The sequence below is a fragment of the Rhipicephalus microplus genome, chromosome 5 (assembly GCF_043290135.1).
Source record: "Rhipicephalus microplus isolate Deutch F79 chromosome 5, USDA_Rmic, whole genome shotgun sequence".
Lineage (NCBI taxonomy): Eukaryota > Metazoa > Arthropoda > Arachnida > Ixodida > Ixodidae > Rhipicephalus > Rhipicephalus microplus.
The window spans coordinates 45,970,418-45,998,398 of NC_134704.1; the positions used below are offsets into that span (position 1 = coordinate 45,970,418).

A 27,981-nucleotide genomic window follows, 5' to 3' on the forward strand; every position below is an offset into this window, starting at 1 on the left:
GCGAAGGCTCTCGAGATGCTAGATAGCCAGCTGGCAAGCAGGCCGGGAGCAATAACGATGGCTCGATTCATTAGCCGCACACCAATGGACAATCGCGATGCGCTAGGCTACGGCAATATAAAGCAGGGGAGCCACTCCTCTTCGTGGTAGTGGATCTCAGTTTTTACTTGAATACAAACGCACCTTGCTGTACGAACACTAGTTCTCATCTACTTTGGCTATAGAGAAGAGGTTCTGGTAGATTGTAATCTGCGGTTTAAATGCACAATGAAGCCAGAACCAATAAGGTGCGCATGTTCTAAACAACGCCATGTAAGCTAATGGTTGCAGTAGCCTGTGAAATTCTGAAACGTCATCTAAATGTGTTTGATGATTCCGGCGTACACCTGAACTGATGTGCTTTATGATAATAACACCAGCACGTGTAATTTACACCACGTGAATCTCAGTGACATTGCCGACGTCAAGCTCGATCATCTAATATTTCATTTTAAGACGCTATTGTGCAATATACAAACGTCTTTCACTCTCGAAGTAGACAAACAAGCAATTAAGGTCTACGGCATCCTCCTTCAAGCAGTTTGCGTGGCCTCCTCGTAAGAAAGCGCAAGATATGCGCTGTATTTCTCGTATCATACTAAGGTCGTATCAAGGGTTGTTTCTCCCATTTCTCATCTTACACCGGCGTTACGAATACATAAGAGCGTGAATTGTTCCTATGATTTATATACACACCCCATTGTCGGCGAGGCGGAGATGCCTTCCAAGATATGTATAACATTTACATTGTATCTTTTTGTCTTCCCTCGCTGGCTTCTGTTTTAATTTTCACGCAAGGATACGCAAATTAAAATTACTGAAGGCTGTAAACAACGACCACGACCTGAACACGAGCGGTACTCTATAGTAAGAAAGCTTGGAAGCTTTATGCATGCCGTTGAAGAAACGTTAAAAGCTGCAGACTTCTTGGAGTGATCGCACTTGTTCAAATACTGCATTGCCACGCCGAGGCGGTCTAGTGGGTAACGTACTCGGCGGCTGAACCGCAGGTCACGAGATTGAATCTCGGCTGCGGCGGCTGCATTTCCGATGGAGGTGGAAATATTGTAGGCCCGTGTGCTCTGATTTGGGTGCACGTTAAAGAACCCCTGGTGGTCGAAATTTCGGAGCCAGCCTTCCACTACGGCATCTATCATAATCATATGGTGATTTTGGGACGTTACACTCCACATATCAATCAATCAATTGATCAAATACTACATTGAACTTCAAAGAACGAAGGTCGTACTTATTCAGGGAATCACGTGCGGTATCGTTTTATACAGACGCTGTGCCAGTAATATTAGTAGCGGACACCGTTTAAAATTCGTGTCCTACGAAAATTCATGGACGTCGCATTTCTTATAGTATTCGTCCCCAAAGTTCCGCCACTTTTATTTATCGCGTTTGTCCACATTCTAACTTTTATCCCAACATAAGGACCTGAATGAATATCTATGAACTACATTTTTGTGTACACATGAATGCGTGTGACTGTACCAATCATTTGTGTGTGTTGTCATGACTGTGTGTAGCATAGCCACCACCCCCTTACACCTGTAGTATTAAAGTTCACAAAGAAAACTTGTTGGGCTAGTTGGTACTGCACTCTCGAAACGTTACAGCGTACTCACACGACGACAAGGTGTAGAAAGAAAGGTGCAGCGCTAAACTGCAAACGATGCTCTATTGCAATTGATTAAAGCTGATTAGACTGATGATCAGTTGTAGGTTAGCGCTGTACGTTGTTTCTTCTTCACTTTGTACCCACCTGTGTACGCTCAACCTTTCTCGGAAGCAGTGGCAAACCAGGCGATAAACCAACTGGGCTAATATCTCCGGAACTACCATCGAATTTGCTGTCTACCTATCTGATTTCCGCACGAGCATGTCACTGATGTCTGAATTCAGACATCAACTGCTTAAATATCCGGCGGCGGGCCGGACGTGACGCGCTGCACTTATTTCGTGCAGCCCTGTTCTAACATCTCCATACTTTCTTTCGTCTCACGAGTTATGTTCTGTCTTCTAAACCCAAATCGACTAGCCTGTAGCACTAAGCCTTCCCACTTGTGATGCGCTGCAAGGTACGAAAAACAAGAACGAGGGACAACAGAGGGAAGGTGCACCAACTATAGACCCCATCCCCGCCTCATTATGCCTTCACTTTCTTGCGTGACAATTGCTATTCCCGTCTCACATACCGAAAAACTATTCCGGCTCCAATAAGCGTGTACTCTCGTTAGTATGGGTACGTCTAAGTCATTCAGACAGGCAATCCACAGGCGGTGCTTTTGACGGGGTGTCTCGGGGGCGAGCAACAGGTGGTAGGAAAGAAATTACTGCACGTCCTGCTAGGGGTAGTGACTCACCTTGCATAGGAAGCTAAACGACGTGCCAGCACGATCGGACGCCTAGCTGTGCGTATATAGGCAGATTTCGCTTATTACGATGGTAGAGGTGAAACGTAGCAACAAAGAAGAAAAAGAATATTCTGGAAGTGATGAGCGCCTGCGGGGAACGTGCCACTCAGATTGCGGGTGAGTGGCCGCGCGGCGATGTTCGCGTACATCAAACGCCCTGATGGCAGTGCGCAGGTAAACAGCACGGAATTGCCGCGCTCAGGTGCGTGCCCGCATCTCCTCCTTTAACACCCCTTAATTGAGTCCCTCGCGTGATTCGCGCTCCTTCCGGTGCGTCCTCAGTGGCTGAAGGGGCATGATTGCGTGTGGGTCACAAGTACGTACATTTACGCCGCCCTAAGAAGAAAAGAAAGGGTTGCGAGAAGTGGCTGCTTTTAGGTGGCGAAATTTAGGAAATCTCTCGTGATTCGGTGGCAGTGGTAGATGATGCGATGTAGCCTGTAAAGTCTGAATGTTTCGTTTTGAGATTTCTTATCCTCTGCGGATTCTTCAATGCGTTGTCTCTAATAGCTCTTTTAATATGCATACATTGGAAGATGATTACACCTACTACCGTAGAGCGAGGTGTCCATTTGTGGCATATCTCCACAATGTTTTCGGTTATATAGGTGAGCTTCATATAACGTCGTTCAGCCCGTTAGTTGTTCAAGTGCCACATTTTCTGTTTGACATTCTTTCACGAAGTAAACTTGTACGCCAATAGCTGAGTATTGAATTCATAGGAATGAATTTCTATATGTGAATAAACGGATAGGCAAGGCACGAACAATGGTTTTAAGGATGACCGAATAACGCCATGCACACGTGGCCTCAGTAAGGGCAGGGTGGTTATGATTACCAAGGTAACACTGCACTACGACAGGGCGACACAATTAACTTGTTTTGACAATTCGGTAATAAGGTGCTGATCTGAAGTAGCTGCAGTCGCCAATACACGGCAGCTTTAAGCGAAATCTGCGCCAAACACATCGATAAAGAAAGACATTAATTCGTTAAAATTTTCTTTGTGCTCTGTGTACGCTGCACATAAAGTCAATGTGAAATAATGGTATTCGCTACTCTGAAACTTTCCGTCTTTCATCTCTTGTGTGCGTAAGTGAGACCGACACTGTGGCCTCCGAGCACCGCGTCGATAACGCGGCAATATGTCATGGTCCTTGCCAGAATTTCCAGCGTTCTCAGTACCGCATGCCTTTATGAATACGTTCATATTAGCCACATTCGTCCCATCGAGGACACGCATGATTTACTGCGCATTTTACGATGCGCCCGCTTCTGGGAACACCTGTCCTTGAATGTTTTCTCGTCTTTGTCTCTGGCCTCCTTCTCTCTCTTTGTACAGGGCTATCAAAAGTTGCCAGGCCTCGCTTTCGTAGGAATACATGGGATAGGGGCCTGGGAACTTCTGACCAGCCCTGTACATTCTAGCTCACATTCGTCTATTACAATGCAAGGTTAAACACCGGAAACTCCACTCTACTTTAACTCCTTGCTCTCCATTTTCTGTTCTCCTTCTCTCCTCTGAGCTGAAGGTCGCGGGTTCGATCCCGGCTGCTGCGGTCGCATTTTTCATCATCATCCTCATCAGCCTGACTACGTCCACTGCAGGACAAAGGCCTCTCCCATGTTCCGCCAGTTACCCCGGTCCTGTGCTTGCTGCTGCCAATTTATACCCGCAAACTTCTTAATCTCATCTGCCCACCTAACCTTGCGTCTCCCCCTAACCCGCTTCCCTTCTCTGAACATCCAGTTAGTTCCCCTAATGACCAGCGGTTATCCTGTCTACGCGCTACATGCCCGGCCCATGTCCATTTCTTCTTCTTTATTTCAACTATGATATCCTTAACCCCCGTTTGTCCCCTAATCCACACTGCTCTCTTCTTGTCTCTTAAGGTTACACCCACCATTTTTCTTTCCATTGCTCGCTGCGTCGTCCTCAATTTAAGCTGAACCCACTTTGTAAGTCTCCAGGTTTCTGCTCCGTAGCTAAGTACCGGCAAGATACAGCTGTTATATACCTTCCTCTTGAGGGATAGTGGCAATCTACCTGTCATGATTTGAGAGTGCTTGCCGAATGTGCTCCACCCCATTCTTATTCTTCTAGTTACTTCAATCTCGTGGTTAGGCTCTGCGGTTATTACCTGCCCTAAGTAGACATAGTCTTTTACAACTTCAAGTGCACTATTACCTATCTCGAAGCGCTGCTCCTTTCCGCAGCGCTTTTTTTTTTCCGGTCGCATTTCGGTGTAGGTGAAATGCTGGAGGCCTGTGTACTGAACAATGTCTTTGCACGTTAAAGAACATCAGATGGTCGAACTTTCGGAGCCATTCACTACGGCATCTCTCATAATTATATCTTTGTTTTGCGACGTAAAGCACCGTCATTGATTACCATTATCTCTCTTCCTCTCACCCTCTCTCTTCATATTTATTCATGTTTTGAGCGTCACGCTACATTCTGAGTCACGCCAAATCGGCGAAAAAAAAGTCGTACTTACGAGTTCTGATGAGCTGTATATTGAAGCGCACTCTCGCAATTGAATTTTTCCTCAGGAAGCAGCACTTCCACACAATAAGGTTTAGGCAACCAACGCTGAAACGTGGACTTACCTGTGTTACAGTCTCTGAGAATCCAGTCGATAGCAGCGCTGCTGCGATGAGAAGTTGCGCCAGTCGGACCACCTGCAATGAGAGACACGTTAACGCTTGTTCAAGGGTCAATATTTAACTTCTCTTAATTTTGTCGTCGAAGTTCATACTGCAATTGTTCGAGAACGCCGACCTAATGCACCTTATCTGCTCATATATGACGTCTGAAATCACAGATGCCATGTTCATTTAACCTTACTGATCGGCAATACAGACATGATATAACCGATATAGCTTATTTTCGTTTTGAAAAGACCGCAATTGTGTGGCACTCCACCAGAAGTTACTGCGCTGCAACTAGCGATACTCACAGATGATACATATTTCACCTGTACTAGCCTAGTTAAAGGTGCAAGTGATATCTACAATAGCGAAACTAAACATTTTATTGTTACACAGTGCGAAGGAAAGATCACCATACCAGTCTTGTAAGACATTGTTAAATAGGTCTCTCTATCATGCTTCGAGACCCTGCAGAGACTGCAGGACGCAAAAAGAAAAAAAAAGAGGAGGGGGTGGTTGGGGGTAACACGCAATAAATATGCATCTCATATACTACAGAGAGTCATGAACATATCAGTTGCCCCGCTGTGGTGGTCTAGTGGTCATAAGGTACTCGGCTGCTGACCCGCAGGTCGCGGGATCGAATCCCGGCTGCGGTGGCTGCATTTTCGATGGAGGCAAAAATGCTGTAGGCCCGTGTGCACGCTAAAGAACTTCAGATAGTCGAAATTTCCGGAGCCCTTCACTACGAAGTCTCTCATAATCATATGTTGGTTTTGAAACGTAAAACTCCGCATATCAATCAATCAATGAACATATCAGTTAAATAATTCTTTGATATTCTTTCTAATTGAAAGTCCTTTCGGTGCGGCGTTGACATAAATTACTGAGGGATACTTAGTTGCAAACTGCAAAAAGAGGCCAAGACTTGACTCTAAACGTTATGTCTCCTTACAGAGTAAACCACACAGAAGGTAAAAGCTGGAGTGGCATTCGTGACGAAGCCAGGGCATCAGCTCGTGCCTCATAGCATTTTCAGTGGCTGCAACGAAACTTAGGTGCCCGCACGAAGGAAAGAATGTTGAAAACACTGCTAATAACTGGCGTCTATTGCCTATCGAAACCATCTGCACAATATATAGGTGTGGCTATCTACAGTTAAAAACTGGTGGTCAAACATTAGCAGTTATTACTGAGCCGCGCCTTCGTGTTTCTATCCGTCATCAATGCATCTAATTTTCTGTAACCATTCAACATGCATGACCACTAACTATAGACCACATGCAAACCATTCGAATCTCTTTGGTTCCGCGCATTTGGGCGTGAAGGAATCAGGACATAGGTAGTAATGCATGTTTCCAGACATTCAAAAGCCATATTGTATTAACGGTTTGAATTGCACAAGGAGCAGTATAATGCATATGATAGGATCCGCGTTGTGAAAGATAAGTGTGTTCAAAAAATATTACACAATCCTTCGAACTAGTACTTCGAGACCACCGAGCTACTACCGATTCTAACTGATCTTGCGTAAATCGGTACTGCAACCCGCCGCAGTATCACAGTATCTCTTACGTCGAAGTCGCGCATTTGATACCGGTCGTTGCAGCCCCGTATCGATATGAACGAAATACAGAAGCAGTCGTTTACATCGATGCAGATGTACACTAAATAATCTCACCTGGTAAAAACTCATCAGTGGTCGGACAATAACGTGTGCCTCGTTGTATAATGTATATGGTTTTAGCACGTAAAGCCTATACTGATTTCGTTTAATATTTTTCTGTGGAGCGTTGCAGTTCATAATTCAGAATTCTCCAGCCATACGTATTACGCTCGTGATGAGTGCATGAGAAATAAGCCGGAATTAGGCATGCAGTTTCACGATAACTAATTGTGAATTATATTTACTGGTTTTCACACTTCGAAACCCCGATATGCATATGACAGACGCCGCTGTGGGGGGTTCCGGAAATTCCGACCACTTTTCTTCAGCGTGCACCGGAATCTGAGCACATGGGCCTCTCTACCATTTCGCCTCCACCAATATGCGACTGCCACTGCCCGCATTCGATCTCGTGACATTTCGGGTCGGCGGTTAAGCCCCATAACCACAGCAGCGGAACTAACCGTTAATCATTTGAAAGCACTTTACCCTTCCGAAGTGCCGCCTCCGTTACTCCCGCAGCCACTTCCGCGCGTGCAAACAAATCCGAAAGCACTGAGCTTCTCTCTATATTCGGCGCGGCTTTTCTGACGTCATAGAGGCGCGGTTTTGTGAAGGGGACTCTCGTCTCTTGACATAACGTAAAGAGCGGTGCGGTCAAATATGCAGAGTCAATGCGTTGGCAGAGCATACGCGACGGTCTGTGTGTGATGAGCAAACGCGCACGTAAGCGCCCCACCTCGTTCGACGAGCCTGCGTACACAAGCCCACGTCAATCTTTCACGCTCATCCGGTGCAGGGCGCGGTATCGAACGAACGACTCACCCCTGGAGCGTCCCGAGTAACGGCACGCTGGTGCGCCTACAAATTTAGATTGGCACGCAAAACGAGCCGGGCCGGTTTCGCGGCGGCACACCAAGAGAAATGTTGGGAGATGACCGCATCACTCTCGCGATCGACGCATTGCGCGATCGCGAATGCGGCCGTCCGAGGCGTATATAGGTGGCTAAGGCAGCCGTAACAGGAAGGCATTGTGGAGGCGAGCCGGTAATGAAGCCAACGGCTGTTCTGAAGCGAGATGTCGCACGTTCGGAGGGCGGAAAACGTTCTGGCGAGGTACACACGACGTAGCGTAGGTTTATGCGAGTTATGTATGCGGAGAAGAAGAAAATATTGTAGCAAGGATAAGAATGTAGTTGGTAAGACTACCCATTACAGTCAGAAAACATTTAAGATCAACCACATAAAAACTGAAGTAATATTGAAAGACTAGCTAGTTGGTATGAGTGCATCGTAACTTATTTTTAGCGCACACCTCCCCCAGCCTTTGTTTTCTGGCCAATAATTATGTGCATCGTAACTTATTTTTAGCGCACACTGACTCCGAGTGTCAGTGTGCGCTAAAAATAGGTTACGATGTACATAATAATTATTGACCAGAAAACAAAGGCTGGGGGAGCAGCTCTTACAAGCGGTGTAGATTTTATGCTTATATTCGTCAAGGGAATACCTTCTTTTACGTACGAATAAATGCTTCTTTTATTCCCTTTGAAAGTAGAAAAACAGCCTGCTCACCGCTCATTACATATATACGAGACAAGTGACCATTTCGCCAAAAGACAAGACCACGATAATTCAGCACAATGTGACGTCGGGCTAGTCTGTTCATGCTTGAATCATAGCATTCGGTTTAAATGCACATTGTTCTTCCTCGTTTCTTTCCGTGGTGTTTTTTGCGCCGGTACCACGTTATAAACATCATGCTACATAGCCCGTTTACGTTCACGCAGTATAACCATACGCCACAGACGTTTGATTTAGGAGTACTGAGTGAGATATTCTGATGTCAAGCGTGTTTTTTATGAGGGCTCTCACATCACATCGTAATGTCTTTAATAAAATGAGTCCTTAAAAACAACCCTTAATAGAAATGTATGACCACATGTGCCTAATAAGCGCCATAGAGTTGGGACATTCCACCAGATTGTGTAACTCAAAAAACAAACTTTCGCTGAGCACGCAGCTGCCTTGCTTCTTTTCGCCTCTCGTATCCTCTTATAGATATGTTTGTTTCCAAACGATGTGTCATCTAGCTCTTGTATAAGTGACGTCATTGCCGTTATTGCACACATGTATGCTCACACTCCAAACGCGTACACACTGTTCCTACGTAGCCGATTTCTTTTCCTTCATTCAACCACGACAGACATTGCACTAATGTCGAGCAAAGTATACCTTTAAGGTACACGATGTTGCACACTTTTGGCGCACACCGAAACACTGGCGCAAATTTTCGTTACGCTTTAGCGGTGCCGAGCACACCCGGCTAAGCACCTCAAGAACAGATGGAAGAGCCATCAGATTCACCACTCCATGTAATGATTCAAACCGGGAAATCATTGCCCAACTACCGCATACAACCCAAGAAAGAATGTGCAACAAAGGAGAGTGTTCCACACTCCCGATGACCATGACTTGTACTCATAGGATTAAATGCTCAGATATACCCTATAAAACTGTGCTGGAGGTCGATCGCTGCAGTTCAATTGGTACAGAGCGTAAGATGCACTATTCGCACGCTGCATAGATTAGGTCCCTACCAATGGCAACTTCTCTTTTCGTGTGCCCCGCCGCGGTGGTCTAGTGGCTAAGGTACTCGGCTGCTGACCCGCAAGTCTCGGGATCGAATCCCGGCTGCGGCGGCTGCATTTCCGATGGAGGCGGAAATGTTGTAGGCACGTGCGCTCAGATTTGGGTGCACGTTAAAGAACCCCAGGTGGTCGAAATTTTCGGAGCCCTCCACTACGGCGTCTCTCATAATCATATGGTGGTTTTGGGACGTTAAACCCCACATATCGATCAAACTTTTCGCGTAAATTTAATTTCCGCCCATTTGTGTCACAATTTGTGCACTTAAAAAGACTACAAATAACGTACTCTAAAGCTTCATTGGCTTTATTGACGGCCGCTTTTCATTGAAGGGACACTAAAGAGTAAAAAAAAAAACAATTTGTTCTTACATTAGTTCCTTACTGTGTCACAAAATATCACCGCACTTGCCAAAGATACGTTTGGTAAGAGGGAAAACGGGAAAAAATGAAACGCTTTTGGCTACCCCCACTTTGAAATTTCCGTACCAAATGCCGTGACGTCATCAAATTTGACAGCATCTGCTGCGTTCTACGTAGTTTTTAATCAGTAAAATCTAATCTTCTACTAATAACTGAAAGAAACCGAATTTCTCGTCTCAAATTTCTATATCAACTAATTAAGAAGCACTATAAGATAGACACTAGCAAATTATTGTCTTTCTCCTCTGGGTATCCGACAAGGCATCGCCATAACCTCTCCATTACGCCCTTTCAAACACGCAATAACTGCTTCACGTATTCATTTTTCCCGAGAACAGTCGGGGAATGGAACAACCTAACTAATGACGTTGTTTTACAGCCATCACTTGAAAAATTTGCCTTGTGTTTAACTGCATAATATATATGTGTGCATATGTGTGTATGTATATGTATGTATATATGTGTATATATTTGAAATTGTGTGGAATTAACACCCGTGTTTTTTCCAATCCTTGCGTATGTGACTCTGTTTCTGGAATATTTATTATCCTGTGCATTTTGAATTGTATTTTGTCGCCATGGTTGATCATGTATTCATGAATTTTGTATATCAGTTTTTCCCTTTTTTGTAATTCCGAGAACTGTACTTTGCTTCCGTAATTTTGTTCTTGTTCACCTAGGAATATTTATGATTGTACTTCCCACCCAGCTATAATCCCTCATGTGGGATTGCAGCATCTACAAATAAATAAATAAATAAAAAAAGGTACATTATCCTCTGAAGATGCCGTAGGTATAAAGCAAGACTTTACGTCAAGTTTCAGGACTTCATGTCGAGCCAGCGTCGCCACTGGCAATGAGAAAGGTGCACTACGAAATCTGCGCAGTCACGCGTGGGGATTTCATTGCGAAATTTGTTAATCAAATTTGACCTTAATTTTCTCCTAAAATAAACATATTATGGGGAAATCACCGACATTAAAGTTTTCGTAGTACATTGTTTTTGTCAATCGAAACCGATGAATTGTTTCTCTTTTAGTGTCCCTTTACGGTTATGTCTAACAAAGAAAAAAAAACGAGCCCTTGGAGACAAAATTTCCCTTGCTTCGTTCATGCATATAAGGAAGAATTCAACGGGAAACCCACGAGGCAAATTGCGGTCCCATCGCTCGGCCACTGTTTGTCGCACTTCATTCCGACGTTTCATCGCTCCACACTGTTACTTTCCTTCTTTGTCGCAGTAGCGGCGTCTCCGCACAAAACGTGCCGCAACCGATACTCGTTGCGTGCAGGAAATACGAGATTCGTGGCACGTGGCAACTTTCGCTTCCACGTAGCGGAAAGCGACAGACGCCCGAATAGTTGCATGTTCGATCGCTCGCTATAGGTATTTCCAGCCATCTATATGCGTGATCTCCAGCTGCGCTTCGGGCATTGCGAACTGAGTGGACTGTACGGCTGTTATCTTGGCGAATAGAAAAAAAGTGAATAGACTGGAAATAGTCATAGGCGGAAGATTATCAGATCGCAGTGTTTGTTAGCGTTTTCTAACGATGCGATTGATTTAGATCTAGCTCACGCCCATTGCTAAAGTTGTCGCGCTCTGATTTTCTCCAAGGGACCACTGATGAAAAGGCTTGCGCAGTTATTTTTGAAATATGTGTTCAAACGATAACGTCGAATAAAAACATCGTAGGTACGATAGGACTCGTTTCATTCCACCCTACTTCTATGCCTTCCGGCATATTTAATAACGTGCCTAATTTCAGTCCTGCAGCCAGTGTGCAGCTGTCTAATCTGTCTATCTAATCAGACTGAGACGTACGTAAATAAACCCTTAGCAATTGAAATTTCCGGAGCCCTCCACTACGACTTCCCTCGTACGATATCATGGTTTTCGGACGTAAAACACCGATAATTGTTGCTATCCAAGGTAGGGAGTGCTTGAATCCTTTCGCCCCAGCCCTACAGATTATGTTACCCAAGTCCATCGAGTTGCCTGAGTATGTCTACTTCAAATTCAATTATATGTAGTGACGCTTGAACCATCTTTCACGCATGGTCAACAGGGGTGAATAAACCGAGCTACGGTCTTTGTATATTATTTTCTATTTTTTGAAAGCACTGAATGCCACTGGCGTACGTCAAGTCAGATTTCGTTCTTTCTCTCTTTCTCTTTTTCTCTAGCAACAGCTGTGGTCACGTACGTGCTAAACCGTAATCTTTCGCCCAGTGACAGAACATCAGGCACCTGCAAGCTGCCACACCGACGAGCCTCCTCTCATCCCGTAAGTCATCGAAGTCCCCGGGTTGTTTCACGTTCAACGGAGCTGCATGAGAAAACTCCGTAGCTCTTCCACCTCGGCCGTTACGCTCAGCAAAAACGCTAACGAACGCGCAGCAACTGGGCGTCGTAATTTGTCCGGAAGCACACGAGGAGCGGCTGCCGACGAGGCCGCCGGAAAAGAAAAAAAAATGAAGGGCCGTTCTCTTTCGCGTGTAACGGGTCGTCCCCAAACCCCGAGGGTCTCGATTGCCCCCTTCCGTATACCTCCGACATAACTTCGGGTGGCCCTCTTACGAGACGTATAGTATGCACCACTCTCTTATGAGCGCACGCTTTCTCTGTTGAAGGGAAGGGAGCCGTGACCCGGGCAACGGGTGAACCGCCATCGCAACCACGACAATCACCACCAGGGTCGTCGTCAATGCCGCACCTTGCGGCCTTTGGGGGACGTTCGTGCGTGTGTTATAGGCACAGATGCGCGCGTCATTTTCTGTAGTGGCGGCCGGGGGTATCACTCGTTGACCTTTGCCAGACGCTTTGAACGACCCACGAAGACACGAAAAGAAAAAAAAGGTAAATGCAGAAAGGCAGTTTGACCGGAGAGCCACGTGGACGCACGTGTTGAGAATACAAGCTCGCGTTGAGATGTCGCAAGTCTGTGTGTGTGTTTCCCTAAGGGCGTCGTTGTGTAAGCGATGAACTTTACGGAGGCTCAGTGAATGTGCTTTGTCGGTGATCTAGTGACTCCATTTGCACAGCGTGTCCACAGTAAAGCTCGCTTGTTTCATAATTTCAGAACATCTTAGAAAATGAGGTTACCATCGAATCAAATCAGCATATTGCACGTGCCCTTTGCAGCTGTTCCCGATATTTTGGCTTTGTGCGTTGAACGATATACTACACCGAAAGAAGCGATGCAACTACGCAGTGGTGCAGGAATAATTTAAGCCTCGTGCGTTCCACGCCTGTCTCATAAGCCGTCGACCTTCTAAACTTCATTCTTAGCCGTTCAAGTATACGCTGTTACGTTGAACACGGCGAACCAGTATAGTGATAACAAGAGGAGAGGTCATATTCAATCGACACAAGTTATTTAACAGCGGGCAAGGCAGTAGCCGCAGCTACGGTGTGCATCACTTTCCAAATATGCAAGGCCGATTGTATTGCATATTACACATTCAAGGCGCCGCCTGTACAATTAAAGCGAAGAAGAATTAGACATATGATACCTTCACACGCGAGAACGGGTTGCTACAACCAACAGTTCCAAGGTCAGCATGTGAATTGCATGTTACAATTGAGCAGCGATTCTCAGGCAACATAACCGTCCGGAAGACGCGCCGCAACTTGACCTTGTTGAGACCGTGCTTGACGCGGCCTTTCAAAACTGGTAAGCGTGGGAAAAATATTTCTTTGTGCACACTTGTGCGCGATTTCTTTTGTGTGAGTGTGATGGCCACTGTCGGCCCGTTGTCGTGGCAACAAGTCAACTTTACAAAAAATTTCACCAAATCTGCGTGGGAGGAGGAGAATAAAAACTTTATTTCAACAGAGGAATTTGGATGACGCAGGCTTCTGGGCCCCCGCACGATCCCGCTACGCTCAAGCATTCATTTGGTGGTGCTCTATGACGCTGGCAGCCCGGTCGGCAGCCATTGTCTGCTCAGCCGGATCCTCTGAACGTTCCCTGTCCTCCCATGTCTTGAGATGTTCTAAAGCCCATGGGGGAGGATCGGTTGGGCATTGAGAAAAGATGTGTAAAGCAGAAGCATGAGATTCAGGGCAGAGAGCAGCGACGTCAAACAGGACAATACTGGCGTCCGTTTTTTTAGCAGGATGCAGGCTCCTGCTGTGATGCGGCGATCGGGAAATCCTCTCATGCACTTAGCTTTACATCGTTCCGGCGTTACATCACGAGCAATCGACCATTCGTTCTGCGGGCAAGGTCGAGCAAGGAAAGCCGGACCTCACGACGGCAATGCCGTTGCCAGTGCCAACTCTTTGGCGGTGTGCTCGCGCAGCGTTCTCATTAAAACAACAGCGTGAAATTGACGCCGAGTTCTATCTGGATAACGCGCCATGACTGTGGATGGTCTGGTGTGAATAAATCCTCCATTGAAGCTGTCGTCCAAACAGGACATCCCCCAGAATGCACCCGAGGTTACACACAAAAAGCACTATAGACTGTACCGAGCGTCGTCAAAGCGCAAACTCTGTAACGATGACAGCTGCTTTATTTAGACTGATATTTCCGACGCATAACATTTAAAAGCGAAAGTGTGCGCGTTTTTTATGCCATTAGTGCACAGAACAAGCACACCAAATGAATAAAAAAAAGCTCGCAGGGTCCCTGAAGCACATTTGCCTGACTACTCCATAGTGTGAAAGCCATCCTTTTCTTTTTCCTTCTCACACGATGTATAGATCCTCCTCCGCCCCCCTCCGAAAGCTTTTTGCACAAAAGTGGGGTTTTGCGAAGCCTTCGTGATCTGCCTATTTTTGACCACGCGATGACGTCACAATGTCACTTCACAAAATTCGAAGTTATGTGACGTCTTCATGACGTCATATGGTGGACGTCTTCCCGGGATGATAGCTTTTCTGCCTCACTCTCTCTGACGCCGCCGATGCCGATGGTCGGTTTTCGCCTATATTATGCACATTGCATCTGGAAGCCTATGGGGTACTGAATTCTACTCTTTGTTTCAACATCGCAGTCGCAACGACGGACAAAAAACGGAATACCTGGGAGTGCGTGATACCCATCGATGCGATCTGATTATCGGATAGAGTCCCTACCATCCTGTTCTGTTTTAACTGTTTTGCTGCGGAGAGGTTGAGGTGGATATCACCTCGGCTACTCCATATCACAAAGTTCTGCAGCGAAAAAAAAAAGAATAATACAGAACGTTACCCAAAAGTTAGCAGTACGGAAAAGAAAAAAAAACATAATAGCACACTGAAAGCAGTTCAAATATCATGCCAATACACAGTTTTCTTAGAGCAGTTCACACAGTCATAAACTATTTACGCGCGCACCTTACTATTCTACTGTCAGTATATACATGACCACATTTTATATATACCCATCTCTGGCTGTCTATCATAGGCGCTTGTCCAGTCCAGTCTCCACTAAAAAGTCTGTCAGGAAGATTATTGCCTTTTTCTGGAGATGCATCTCAGGCCATGGTCCAAGCAGTTTGTTTATTGTGAGGGGCCGTGTGTCTAAACTTGCTAATTAATTCTTTAATTTTTCTCTTTCATTCGCGTACTTAGCGCACTCCAAAAGAATATGGCGAACATTTTCTCCCTACCATCCTGCTTGCACGGTTAACGCACTCGTGCGCAGGAATTCGAGTCGGCCCTGTTATGATCGGCCTGCCTGGCTTGGCGCCGCTTGGACGCGCGAGACATTGCGGCTGAGACTACTCTGATTTGTTCCGGGCCAGCGCTCCCAGAGATGCGATAAGAGCGGCGACAACAAGAAGGTCGCTCTTCGAATTCTGCAAGGCCGTTGGCACCCCTCGTAGAACCCTTTGAAAATGCCCGACTGACTGACGGCCTAAGAAGGGCTGTTTGCAGTCAGAACGGCTTAGAAAGGATGGTCATCTCTGCGTTCCACCGGACAATAAGTCAAGCGTCTGGGATCAGTGTTCGGGTGCGTTTCCCACGTCCTTCGTGGTGCCTTCATGCCACCGTTTTCCCCCAAACCTTGGCCTGCCCGGCGCCACACACTCATCACTGCAACGGCCTACAGAGTTTATCTGCACGTAGGACTCAACGTTTTCGCGCTGTGCTGTGTCATGCGCATTGGGTATTGTGCAGTGTTTTCTCGCTCGCCGCGGAACCGAATTTGGGCATGCCTCTTCCTTCTTTCCTGGGTTGGGAAGAAGGCGATGTTTCGTCTGCCCCTTTTGGGGGGTAGAGATGTAAACTGCATTTTCATTTAACTGTCCTGGCCTCCATTGTACTTTCCTGCAGGGAATCTTGGGAAGACCAGGGTATAAAACGCGAGCGCAGAGACGCTCCCGACAAGTTCCCAGAAGCTCCGTTCAAGCTTCCATCGAGAACTTCCATCACGTAGTAACACGCTACCTGTAACACGCTACCCTCATCATGTAGTAACACGCTACCTGTAAATAATGTAAATAAATGTTACTGTTAACAGCTCCAGCTACTCTCCTCGACCTTTCCCCGATACTCTGGCTAACTCCGGTCCTATGGGCGGACCCCCGGCTACATCCACTGGCAGAGGCGAATCCAGCCAGCTATTTCAGGGGTTGGGGGGCGGTCACTTGAATTAACACCTGAAAGTTGGGCATGGTCATTACTTTGTTTGTTTTTACTAGCCCCAAAATTCTATAACAGCATATTATACTGTTAATGTGTGCTTGTATACAGCGGTCCCACTCATTTGGTCTAACTGGTGATAGCAGGAGGATAACAAGCACTGAAGATAGGGGGAGGGGTGCTGACAGGCGTTGGGGGGGGGGGGCGATTGCCCCTACCGTCCGTCCCCCCTCTGGATCCACTACTGTCAAGTGGTGGCAGCAGCTGGATGCCATCAAACCCCCGACTACATCAGTTTTCGCAGTACAGTGACCCGACGAGCCGTTGGAGCTGGGCGTAATGCACGACCGTCCGGATACGTCGTAACATATTCCACAAGGCACCGCTTCCCTTCATACACAACACCGATTTTACGATACGCATCTAAAACACGTATACACACACAGTATATACATCTTAGAAAGCTGTATCAAAGTAACAGTTAAAATACCTCGGCTACAAAAGCGCTCGGTCAGCGGATCGCCCAGGAAAGGCACGCTACCGTCACGATTTCGGGAGATGTTACACACAAGGAACACTTTGTTGGCATTATACGCTAAGATATGGCCGACCACATCCCAGAAAGCGACGTCGCATCTCTTTAGAGGAAGCGCCGTACACAACCGTATTCGACGAAGCATGAATGCGCAGCGCGGTTATGTCACGGGCTGCTGCTGCCGAACACAGCGAAGACCCGCGCGGGCAGCCTTGAAGTTTTGCCACAGCGCGATAACAACAACAAAAAAAAGGTGTCCTGAGATGATGACTTTGCCCGCAAGCTTGTCGTCGGCTGCCCTTTCCTGTCTTGGCAAGGTTTGTTTTGTTTTTTTTTCCTATAGGATCGGACGACGCGGTGAACGTAAGCCAGAAGAAGCCGACACCATGCCTTTCCCCTTCCCTCTCTATTTTTCTTCTTTTCAAGGAACATTAAACAAAAAACGGTTTTCTGGTATTCGTAAATTACTCTTTCACGATTCTAAAATCACGCCGGTTGCCACCAGAAGACACTCGGTGAGCGGCGAGTAAACGCGAAAATGGTGATAATGACGCCACCTTGAACTTCCAACACCAATCACCATGGCTTCGCAAATTTAACGGCGTCTACATGGGCGTATGTTGTTCCTAATCAGTAAAAAATGTACCCCCCCCTTTTTTTTTAATAAAGCTGAACGCGCGAGCATCGACCCCATAAATTTGCAAGCGTCTGTTCCGGGTGTCCTGTTGTACGGTTCCCGGGACAGCCTAGCAGAAGATAGCTGCGCAGGACTGTTAAGCGCAGGCTTGCAAGTTTTATCGCTCATTTTGCCGCTGTATTCCGTTTAACACTGCTTATCTACTGGGTGGTCGACGCTTGAGTGTTAAGAAAATGAAAATGTGCGGCTGTACTTCATCATCTCAGGGGGCTAAAGACTTGACATACCAAGTTTAAGAAAATTCTATGGAGCCGATGCCACCGAAATTCGAGAAAATACACATTGAAATTCGGGACGTAACGCGCAGAGATGTCGGCCCGAAAAGTGAGAGAAACGTTCACTTCCGATTTTACCCTCTATTACATGACGGTGAAATTACCGTCATTAGAGTTTTCAGAGTCAAATTCATCCGTATAAACCGATTCGCTGTTTCACTTAATTTTCTCTCTAACACACAACGCACTCCCAAAGCTCATGGATTGGATCCCCTCCGTGGCCATCGCATTTTGGTGGAGGCGAAATGTTATAGAGGTCTGTGTACTGAGCGATGTCAGGGCACCTTAAAGAACACTGTATGGTCAAATTTTCCGGAGCCCTTCATTGTACGGCGTCTCTCATAATCATAACACGGTTATGAAACGTAAAGCTCCAGATATTATCAACTACGCACACGTTCAACGCAGCGTCCGTCTCGGCCTGCTATATAGATTGTTTTCGTTTGCGTCACGTTTCTTTCGGATCGCGTGACGGCGACGGGCGCGCTCCGCAGTGCGCGTGGGATGTATCCGCTTTTGTAATGAAAACAAAATTGGAGATGCGTGGGCCGTCGGGGCATTCGACCGTCTAGACGGGCCGACGCCGATAGGACGGGCCTTAAAGGGGAGCTGTTAGACTCGCGTCGTGGCAAAAGGTAGCAGCAGAAGCAGCAGCAGCAACAGTAGCAGATCCGGGCCAAATGGGCTTCTGTAGTTTTGATTGATGACGGCCAATTGAACGTCTGGCCGGCGTGGATGCGAAACATCTGCGCTTGAGCTGGCCTCTGAGATGAGTGACGAAACGATGCGGGTGGTGTCGGCACGCTTTGCGCGAGGAAAACTCGTACACTTTTTTTTCTGCGGAGAACGAGTGACGCGTGAAAGCTGCCTGCGCCTCAGGCGTGACTCGAAATGCTCAGGCCGTGTGTCGGAGGAGGAGATTACAACCGAACTAAGTACGTTCCACGCACCTGTGTATGTGTGGGGTTACGCTTCGTTAGGCGCGTCAAAGAAGCTGTGAAAGGGATGAGGCAAACTAGCTAAACAGATGATTACGCGCGGCAGTGAGAATGATGGAAGAGTTCAGCGCGAGGATTCGATAACGAGAGATAACCAGCCACCTCTCTATTGTGTAACAAGGTGAGAGATCAAGCATACCGGGAACTATCCACGCTTGATCGAGAGCAGTGAACGTCGACTCGGCAGACGCGCTTTTTTGGTCGCAGCTTTCGTGCTCACCTTGAACCGCTCGCTAGCTCGCACGCATGCACGCAAAAAATTGACTGTCGGCGTCAACCGTCGACCGTCCCGCGGTGATCGCGTCAACACCATTGATTCGGAAAAATCGACACGTTATGACGCCCCCAATTACGTCACCAAGATGTCACAGATCGCCGATATTTGTGACGTCATCGTAAAGTCTCTGTGTCACCTGCTGACGTCCTCGCGTGACGTCGTCTCTTTGTCAAAGGCGAACCGATCATTGAGGTAGGGCAAAGCAAGATGTGGTGCAGAAGGTTGGAGTGTCTCCGATCTCGAAGGCAGTACAAAACCACGATATGTGTAAAAAAAGCTTTCGGAAGCGAAGGGGAGGGGGGGGTGAACGATGAGGACATCGACTTGAAGGCAAAAAGCAGATGGTGTTTGCCTTCGAGTCACCTCAGGCCAATGCTTAAGGCACCTTGTGAGTTTTTCAATACGTCGCTTGCAGACAGCCATAGTAATCGCGACAACCTCTGGGTTTCCGACCATTCCGACATTTAGCGATGAAAAAAAAATGCCCACGGTGTCAGAAACACGAGGTAAAGAATCTTCATTTCATGCGGCAAAAGATGTCAACGTACAAATGCGAAGAAAGCTTTTTTTTCTGAGTTCCGGCGAATACGGTTCCACACCGCTGCAGGCTTGCTCGCGCTTCGCTTATGCGCGTAAACAGGACGGGAATGAAATCCCGGAAACTTCCTTCACAAGAGAGAAGATGAGGCTGCTAGAGAAGCGTCTGTGACTGACTTCGCGCTCGATTCACGCGGTAAAAAGACACGCGTTTAAAGAGCCGCGCGCGTATAACAACAACCCAGCAGAGACGTATGCGGGCGCACGAAACACTTTAGCCTTGACGCCCGTGAAAAAAGGATGAGAAACGCTTTTCTTTTCTTTCTCTTTCGCTGTCGAAATACGGTCGCGACGTGAAGGAGGTCTTTACGCGCATACAGCGGAGGCGTCCAGGTACGCGCGCGTCGTGTGTCTCTTTCCCGATTCAAATGGCTTACGCATACACGAGAAAGCCCGGTCGAGTCACGTGACAGCGACACGTAATTCGGACGCTGTATGTTTTTTAGGTGGTCGCCCACGACCGGCGCGGTATAGCTCGCTACACTCGGGCTAATGGCGATGACGGCAACAGGAGGAGATCGAAATGCAGGCTCTGTGTTTTGGGAGCATTTTCAAGTGATTCCTGTTCGGCGAGTAACGTGAGAGGCAGGATTAGCCGTTGCATTCCGAGCATGCACGTGAACATTATTCTAACATTAAATGTCTTCCTTTCGCTTCGGGAAAATGTAGGTTGTCACTTTTTGTTTTCGACAGAAAATGGGGTTAGAGTGTGGCGTCGCGACACCCGGATGACGTTCTTGCTTAGATGTTTCGACACGGAAGACAGAATTGAATGTGCCGCTGAGCTGAGGAATTCTGTGTCAACCTCCACCGCCGGACGAAGCGCTTTAAGTTTAATTTCGCTATTGTCCATTCGATCTTCTCGCTGATGGTTTGTTGATGACGTTGAAGTTATAGTACTTTATTTTGCCTGCCATAACACCTTGAGGCGTTGTATTCTTTAGTTTGTTTGTTTTTTGTGATTCGTCATTACGATCATTCGAATCGATGCTCATTGCTGCTGCACTCAGAATCATTATGACAGCAGAATCCCTGCGTTGTCATTTCGTAGAGTGGCCTATTATAACTCCAAGGTCAATTGCTTGACAATATTTTCCTCAAGACATCGGGCTCAGCTGTCTGACTCGTCTATGCACGTGACGCATATTGAGCTAACTACGATTCTCAAGTTACGAAAACAAAAATCTGGCCGTCCAAGGTATTTTACTCGTGTGGTTTGTATACGTTAAATTCGAAAGATTTCCTGACATCGCGTTCTTTTTTTTTCTTTTGCGATGAATTGCGAAGAAGACTCACCCTTCAAGCATAATTATAATGTGTGTTTGTATATTATGTGTGCAGTAAGTACCGTGTTGTATCTGGATTTGAGCTTTGTTTTGTGGAATTCGTGTTCGTGCATTCAGCTGGTGGTGATATTGCATCGAAGACGGGCTTGCAAAATAGGGTTCTTGAGAGCGACATCAACTTCACAATACTCTACTTGTTCGCGCGTTTCATCTACTCTCCATGACCCTTTCAAGACATTGCTACCGCAGTCATAACTCGAGCGCACAACCAAGCACATAGCGAGAGGAAAAACATACTAACCAGACGTGTCCCAATTTCGAAACAGCCCGGAGCAAGCAAAGTTATCGAGAGATTGTATCGTTTTGACGGGGGTGTCTGAACAAACAGCTCTCGGTCGGTGGCAAGTGTCGGCGGAGTCCCGAAAAGAACTGGGATAGGGGCGGCGTCTTACCGGAGCTTCTAAATCAAACGGAATCCCCGGAAATTGATGCAACAAGCGACGGTTTTGACACTTTGACAAGCCAGCGCGAAGGGAGCCCCGAAGGATAAACACACGCAACACACAATGTGACGCACGTACACCGAATGACCTGCCTCGGTAATACGGTGCAGCATCCTGGGTGTTGCAGGATGTGAAAGTGGGTTGGATCCCTGTGGCCCTTATTGGTATCCGGTGGCACCTCCGGGACATATAGGGCACCCTTGACGTTTACGTACAATGGTTGTGGGGCTTTATGTTTATTTAATTTCGTATTATGGGTCAGCGTGTGCGCATTAGGATACTTGGTGTTCATTTATGCTTGTCTTCTTGTACCATGGTGTTCGACGCAGTTCGTGTTCAGACTGTCACTCACATGCACTACCTCTCCGGACTTCTTCGTGTATTGTTATCCGAATTTCTCTTCAGGCTGGCGATCCTGGATGACGTGAATCATTTCGTTCAAGCTTTTCTCGTCGTTCTACATTGATTTTTTTTTTATTTTGCCTCGTGCTTCTTTGGCTTATACAATGTAACACTTTTTTTTCCAGTAGCTGGTAGGCACAACTGTATAATAAACAAGTAAGCAAACACACAAAATGAGATTGTAGTGAGATGTCTTCATATGGAGTAAAAAAGAGAGCACCGACGTATAGTAAGTCATTCTATAGCCTCAGGAATCGGTGAGGATTGCCGTTGTTTTTGCAAATTTCATCGTATATCTTGGAAGAATACTGTGTTTTTTCTTTCGTATGGAATGAGAACGAATCCTTCCTTGAACATAATACCATAAATAGTGTGCCAGTATGGAATTCTTGCGAATCTTTCTTTCAAGACGACCTGCGATAAGTGTATATTGTTTGTTTTTAGAAATGTGGAACACCTCATACGCTACTGCTGTTTCTTCGAAAACAAATTTTTATACCGCTTCTTACTTTATATAGCTAGACGGATGGCCTTCCCCTTTGAACGAAGCTCTAAGAACACGGTACTTCATATTACTGCAGCAGACGTACGCAAAACCACTGCTGCTGCTGTTATCTGGACAACAAGCCAGCCATGGCGCAGCACTGATCCTTCATTACGCCATCAAACTTTATTTCAAAGCCACTGATGACTTTCTGTCATGAAATGCTCTGGTTTTTTTAGCTATTTCAAAGTGCAGTTCAGCAACCCGACTTGACCCTGTTCAATATCTTTGTATTTTGTTAATTAATAATGAGAGTATTGCAAATTTAATGCAAAAAACTCCTCGCACGTAAGCTGGGGCTTCCGCGTCAATTTCGGGGTCAGCGTTAACAAAAAAAACTTCCGAAAAAACTAGGAAAAAAGATCTTTAGTGATGTTACGTAGGACGTACAAACTCTTTTAAAAGCTACGATTACGACAAATATTATTAATTGAATGAAGTGAATCATGTGTGTGACCTTAAAATATTTACTCGCCTAACGTCAGTATTTGCCAGTGTTGGCTGTCCACATTTATGAAAATATATGGAATCAGCTCGTGTGTACCACGAAGTATACATCACTTCACAAGATGATTTGAACGCTGCGAACTTTAAGAAAGTTTACCCTCAAATCTCTATCTCTCTCTCACTCACTCCAAAACCTGCGGAGTGTACCACGAAGTACATACCACTTCACAAGATGATTTGAACGCTGGGAACCTTAAGAAAGTTCACCCTCAAGTCTCTATCTCTCTCTCACTGCCTCCAAAATCTTCGGAATGCTAGGAGTAGGCAATGGCAGATACTGCGACCGGCACCGGCAAGTAACATGTCATAAGATACCCCGGCACGTCCGCTTGCACAGCGTCTGCAGCGCTGCATTCTTTTCTCAGTGCGACAACGCATTGGGAAGCCGAAGAGCAGGCGGCTTCCTGTCGGAACAGGTTTCTGCAGTTAGATGCGGAGACCCCCCTCGGCGATGCCGAAGAGTTTATTTTTTCTCCCTTTTCTTTACATCTGAGCCCATATAGCTGCTATTTCTCCTTTTCTTTGCTTCTGAATATTTCGTTCTTCTTCACTGCAATTCCTGCTGTCCCTTCGTTATTCTGCGTGCGCGCTGACCATCGGGCGACAATATGGCGGACAGTGACGCATATTTACCCGCGGCCTCCATTTTTTCTCCTTCTTTTACGATGCCAAGGTCGCGAGCGTGAAGTTTATGCGTCGAGAAGAAGCGCGTAATTTTGTCTGAGCGATGAGGTGCGTGCCGGTAGACCTTCGATTGGCGGACGAGGCGCTGTGCCCACGCGAGCGTGTATGATAACTTGCGTGGTTCTTTATGAATTTGCCCAAGATGACTGTAAAAACATAACCACACTTTTTTTCTCTTCCTAGTGGATTACATTGATCCTCCTCCCCCTGCACGAAAGCCTTCTGCACCCTATGCGTGGTTTTGCATCGCTTCCGAGATCCGAGTAATCGTAAGCTTTTTTTTTCTCCGCACAACACGAGGTTTTGTGGCGCCTTCGAGATCGGCCCCACTGTAAAGCAGGCGGTGTCATCGAATGACGTCATCTTGAGACGTAGCATTGTGACGTCGCGATGACAGGACGTCGTCGCATGATGACGATTTCTTTATCAGTCATGTTGATGCCGATGCAGCGGACGCAACAGTCGCTTTTGGCGTTTGATGAGGCATATAATGCTTTCGCTTTAATGATTTAACATTGCAGTGCGTCTGGCCTTGATATGAAAACAAGAAAAGAAGGATGGGTGCTCTGGGGCTTTGGTTAGAGGCGTAAATATTCATAAAACTATTTCAAGTACGGCACGCCCTTTAGAGACTGGAATTGCGCCTCTCTTACTTTTTCATTGTTTAATAGCTTGCCTAGTAAGTTGGATGCATACAGCAACGTCTACGAAACTCCAACCAGTTGCAATGTTGGATCGGACAGGCACTGGGGCTAGAATAGTAATGACCATTGTCATAATAAATGGTCTTTATTTGTCTCTTGTGGCTGTTTGAATGGCGTCGTTAGTATGTGTGGGGATCACTCGAAACGTAATAATCCTTCATTTTTATCTCTTTTTTTCTGTACTCATCGCTGGAAGTGGCAGACAACTATGAGCAACGAGAACAGTGACGTTATTGGAATAGCAGCAGCACTTTCGAGCACGCCAACCAAACAAGAACGCTGCATCGTAATGCTTCTGCTACTTCGCGCTACGCAGTAGCGGTGGTCTTGCGAAACGAAAGCAGCAGGAAATACGCGGCACAATCTATCAGGCGCACGTTCTGTGCCAGGGAGGTGCGCCTTCGCACTGTTGTTGTGGTGCAACTTAAAATTCTAGGCGCAGTTTTGCTTGCGTGCGACTTACAAACCAGAACACTCCAAACTTCGCAAGAGGCCTTTCGGTATCGCTCTGTCACACTTTCAGTGTCACCTCACGGACAACGTTTCTGAATCTATGCACTACAGTACAACGTGAGCTTTTGCAATCGGCTCACATTTCCCGACCTAGAGAATAATGCCGCAGTGCATACAACAGACACACAAAGGACCCGCCGCGGCGGTCTAGTGGCTAAGGTACTCAGCTGCTGACTCGCAGGTCGCGGGTTCAAATCCCGGCCGCGGCGGCTGCATTTCCGATGGAGGCAGAAATGTTGTAGGCCCGTGTTCTCAGATTTGGGTGCACGTTAAAGAACCCCAGGTGGTCAAAATTTCTGGAGCCCTCCACTACGGCGTCTCTCATAATCATATCGTGGTTTTGGGACATTAAACCCCACATATCAATCAACAGACACACACAAAAAAATCTCTTGTACGAGAAAGCATCGCTAAGCAAGTGAGGTACGTAACCTTATCAGATACTCGATGGGTGTATTCGTATAACCTTGATAATGGATGCCACGGAATGTCCATACAGCGCAAAAATTAGACTAAGCACGTGCATGGCCTGATTGCGCAAGTCATGAGATTATATTGCGCTTTGGTGTTTCTGACGCATATCAAATGCAAGAGCGAGCACCGCGCAACGTTATCCACACGCATCCTCTAAAATTTGATTTGTTTCGATAGCGTAGACCTGTTGGCACTGTTGTCCTGTTGGCACTCGCCAATTTGTGCTTCAGGTTGAAACCATTTCCTTAAAATTAACTATGCACAACTTCAAAGGTGTGCTTCGCGGAATATTATCACTCGATTTGGGACACTCAACATCAGATAAAACGTTGCCAGAAATATATAATCGCATGGGTTGCAGTTCCTTTACTTTCATCGCATACGTTGCAGTTAATTTCACTTCGTGCTGTTTTATTTTCCGTGTCTTGACTATTAATAGCTCGAAAACGACGATTGAATTCACGGGCGCCACTTGTGAACATCAATCAAGAATGAACAAAGCTTGCGTCACTAGAATAACTTTGGCTTCAAATGCATTTGAAAGCGACCTTCATAAAGCTCTCGAAGTTTATGAAGTTCTGAAGGATCTTTGAATTATTCTACATGAAAAAAGCTTTACATCATTAGAAAAAAAAAGAACATGTTTGAATTCTTGTTACTTCAAAGCTCAGTTTAAATTGATTTTACATTGGAAAAAAATTTTTGCAGCAAAATAGAGACCAAGCTCCTCATTCTTAGCAATTCAGCGCTACCACGCCGGTGCCGTAACTTCGACATCATCGATTTCAGACAGCGTATTCATAATCGTTTTTTTTTCTCGTAGAAGAAAAGCAAGTGATATTTTTGGATACAGACTTCGCTTCATTGAATAGGAATAGTGATTACAGCTATGTACATGTTCTTAGGTACGCAGTAAATTGATAAATAATAAATCTCAAACGGTTGCCAGCACGAGTGGCTCCTTATCCGAGAGGCCGAAGAGGGCATTGGAGAGGGAAACCTAATGCATAGTTTTAAGGCATCGTTACATTCCCACTAATTTTTATACTTCTTGTTCCTCTGTGATCGTATATATAATTTTCGCATTCCCCTCGTGCCTTCGCATTTCAATTACTTGCATGCATTTTCTAGTGACTGTCGTACTCGAAATGGGGTTCTTAAGGTGTAGCTCACTTGCACGTGCCCAGAGGAAGTGATGAGCGTTTTTACTTGGGTTATTTAGACGTTTCTAATGGCCGCTTGCATTATGATAATTTCTGCAAGGCATAATTATCATGACAGAAGAGAAAAAAAAAACAAAACTGACCTCATGTACTAAAACCTACGTACGCTAGAATGTACTTCCTTTCGAAGCACACTAGTATCCGACCGAATGCAGACTGCCTGAGACGTTTAGTTGGCTTTTTGTTTTCATCGCAAGAAAATATATGAATAAAAACAAGCTGCTGCCTTTTCCATTCCTACGGGTCAAATCGAAGTTGTAAACAGAAAATAACAGTGTCAATGCAGTTAAACCTATTGTGGACCGTACGAAACGTCGTAAGGGTTGCCATTTGTCAGGGCTGGGGTTGACCGTAAAACTGTACCCAAAATGTGTTGCGTTTACAGCCGCCATATATCAGACAAAATTTATTGTTGAGTTTATTATATAATTTTCGTTCGAAGTGACTTCACAGGAAACGGATTACAGAAATTAATAAAAGGGAAACGGAGACGTTGACGAGCCTGGTTATGGTAGTCTTAATTTCTTCTCGTGACTCTCGTGACCAATGTGTTGTCTGGCACCGTTTTCTGCACTCTCAAATTTGTGGTTGCGGTACCTTTAGTGGTTATTAACGGTCTTCAAATGTTTTGACCTTAGGTGATGTGTTGAGTCATGCAGTGCCATCACTACAGTATTTAGTCACGTACATTAAATAAACCAGTATTTATAGTATTATAACACTAGGCAAGGTATTGGATCCTGCAATGTCCAATTGGGAATAGTGCTATAAAGCGAAAAGATTTACCCACAATGTCACTTGAAGTTTTTCGCAACTAATGTGCACAAAAATAGATTGTTTATCTGGAATCGCTTCATACAATAATGCCCAACTTTATTGTGCCTAGCAATCATTACTTCATTGTGTTATTTCTCATAAAGCTGGAAGATGGAGCAGCTCGCCTGATCACAAGGAATGACTATATAACTTCACTATCAGTGAAAGAGTGGGTCACAATTTTTCTTTCGCTTCTCGACATAATTGACAATACTTGGCTCACAACAGTAATATGCTGTTTCAATCGAAATCATTATACACTACGAGAAGCAAAAGTTCCACATAGGTCTCCGTATACTCCCAAAATATCCATTATCGACCAAGTACAAGCATTCTGTAGTGTGCAATAAACAGAGAAGCTTCGCACGTTTCAATTGTTTTCTCACTTATACTCATCCTTGTGAGATGTGCCTTTCACTTTCCCAATATCTTGCTGTAATCACGTGAAGCGATGAAGTGTAACCAATGGCTATTCATCAGAGTATCATCAAATCAATAGGAACCATTCGAAATAGAAA

General features: G+C 45.9%; 2 protein-coding genes across 6 annotated transcripts in view; one reads left to right on the top strand and one right to left on the bottom strand.

The window, feature by feature from the left end:
- Positions 1–27,981, top strand: part of LOC142817763 (uncharacterized) — a 379,761-nt gene that overhangs the window by 206,382 nt on the left and 145,398 nt on the right. The gene's annotated exons all lie outside the window — the stretch shown is intronic.
- The window catches only part of LOC119174625 (uncharacterized), an 80,794-nt gene that overhangs the window by 34,880 nt on the left and 17,933 nt on the right, over positions 1–27,981 (bottom strand). For both annotated transcript variants that reach the window (XM_037425613.2, XM_037425614.2), the window contains exon 2: positions 5,073–5,144. In XM_037425613.2, coding sequence (XP_037281510.2) covers positions 5,073–5,144 — 72 coding nt within the window. The remainder of the gene's footprint in view (positions 1–5,072; positions 5,145–27,981) is intronic.